Source organism: Fulmarus glacialis, unplaced genomic scaffold, assembly GCF_000690835.1.
Source record: "Fulmarus glacialis isolate BGI_N327 unplaced genomic scaffold, ASM69083v1 scaffold32499, whole genome shotgun sequence".
NCBI lineage: Eukaryota > Metazoa > Chordata > Aves > Procellariiformes > Procellariidae > Fulmarus > Fulmarus glacialis.
The window spans coordinates 4427-4688 of record NW_009234424.1 but is presented as its reverse complement, the minus strand read 5'-3'; the positions used below and the strand labels follow the sequence as shown (position 1 = coordinate 4688).

The 262-nt window shown below is 67.6% G+C and overlaps 1 protein-coding gene across 1 annotated transcript in view; it reads left to right on the top strand.

Moving 5' to 3' along the window:
- Window positions 1–92: 92 nt before the first annotated feature.
- Window positions 93–262, top strand: part of LOC104082501 (semaphorin-3D-like) — a gene marked incomplete at both ends in the record, with an annotated part of 3746 nt that continues 3576 nt past the window's right edge. The window contains one exon of the mRNA XM_009585643.1: window positions 93–212. Coding sequence (XP_009583938.1) covers window positions 93–212 — 120 coding nt within the window. The remainder of the gene's footprint in view (window positions 213–262) is intronic.

Sequence of the window (262 nt, the reverse complement as noted above, 5' to 3'; positions counted from 1 at the left end):
GGCTCCCGCAGCCCAAGCGGACGCACCACGGGGCTGGGCACGAGCGCCCAGGCCTGGGCTGAGCTCACTAACAAACGTCTCCCCTCGAGCAGACGGAGTGTGCCAACTTCATCCGCCTCCTCCAGCCCTTCAACAGGAGCCACGTGTTCGCCTGCGGGACCGGCTCCTACCAGCCTGTCTGTGCCTTCATTCAGCTGGGAGCCAGGGGGAAGGTGAGGGACACCCTGGCCAGCCGCGTCCCCCCTGCGGAAGGTGGCAAGAG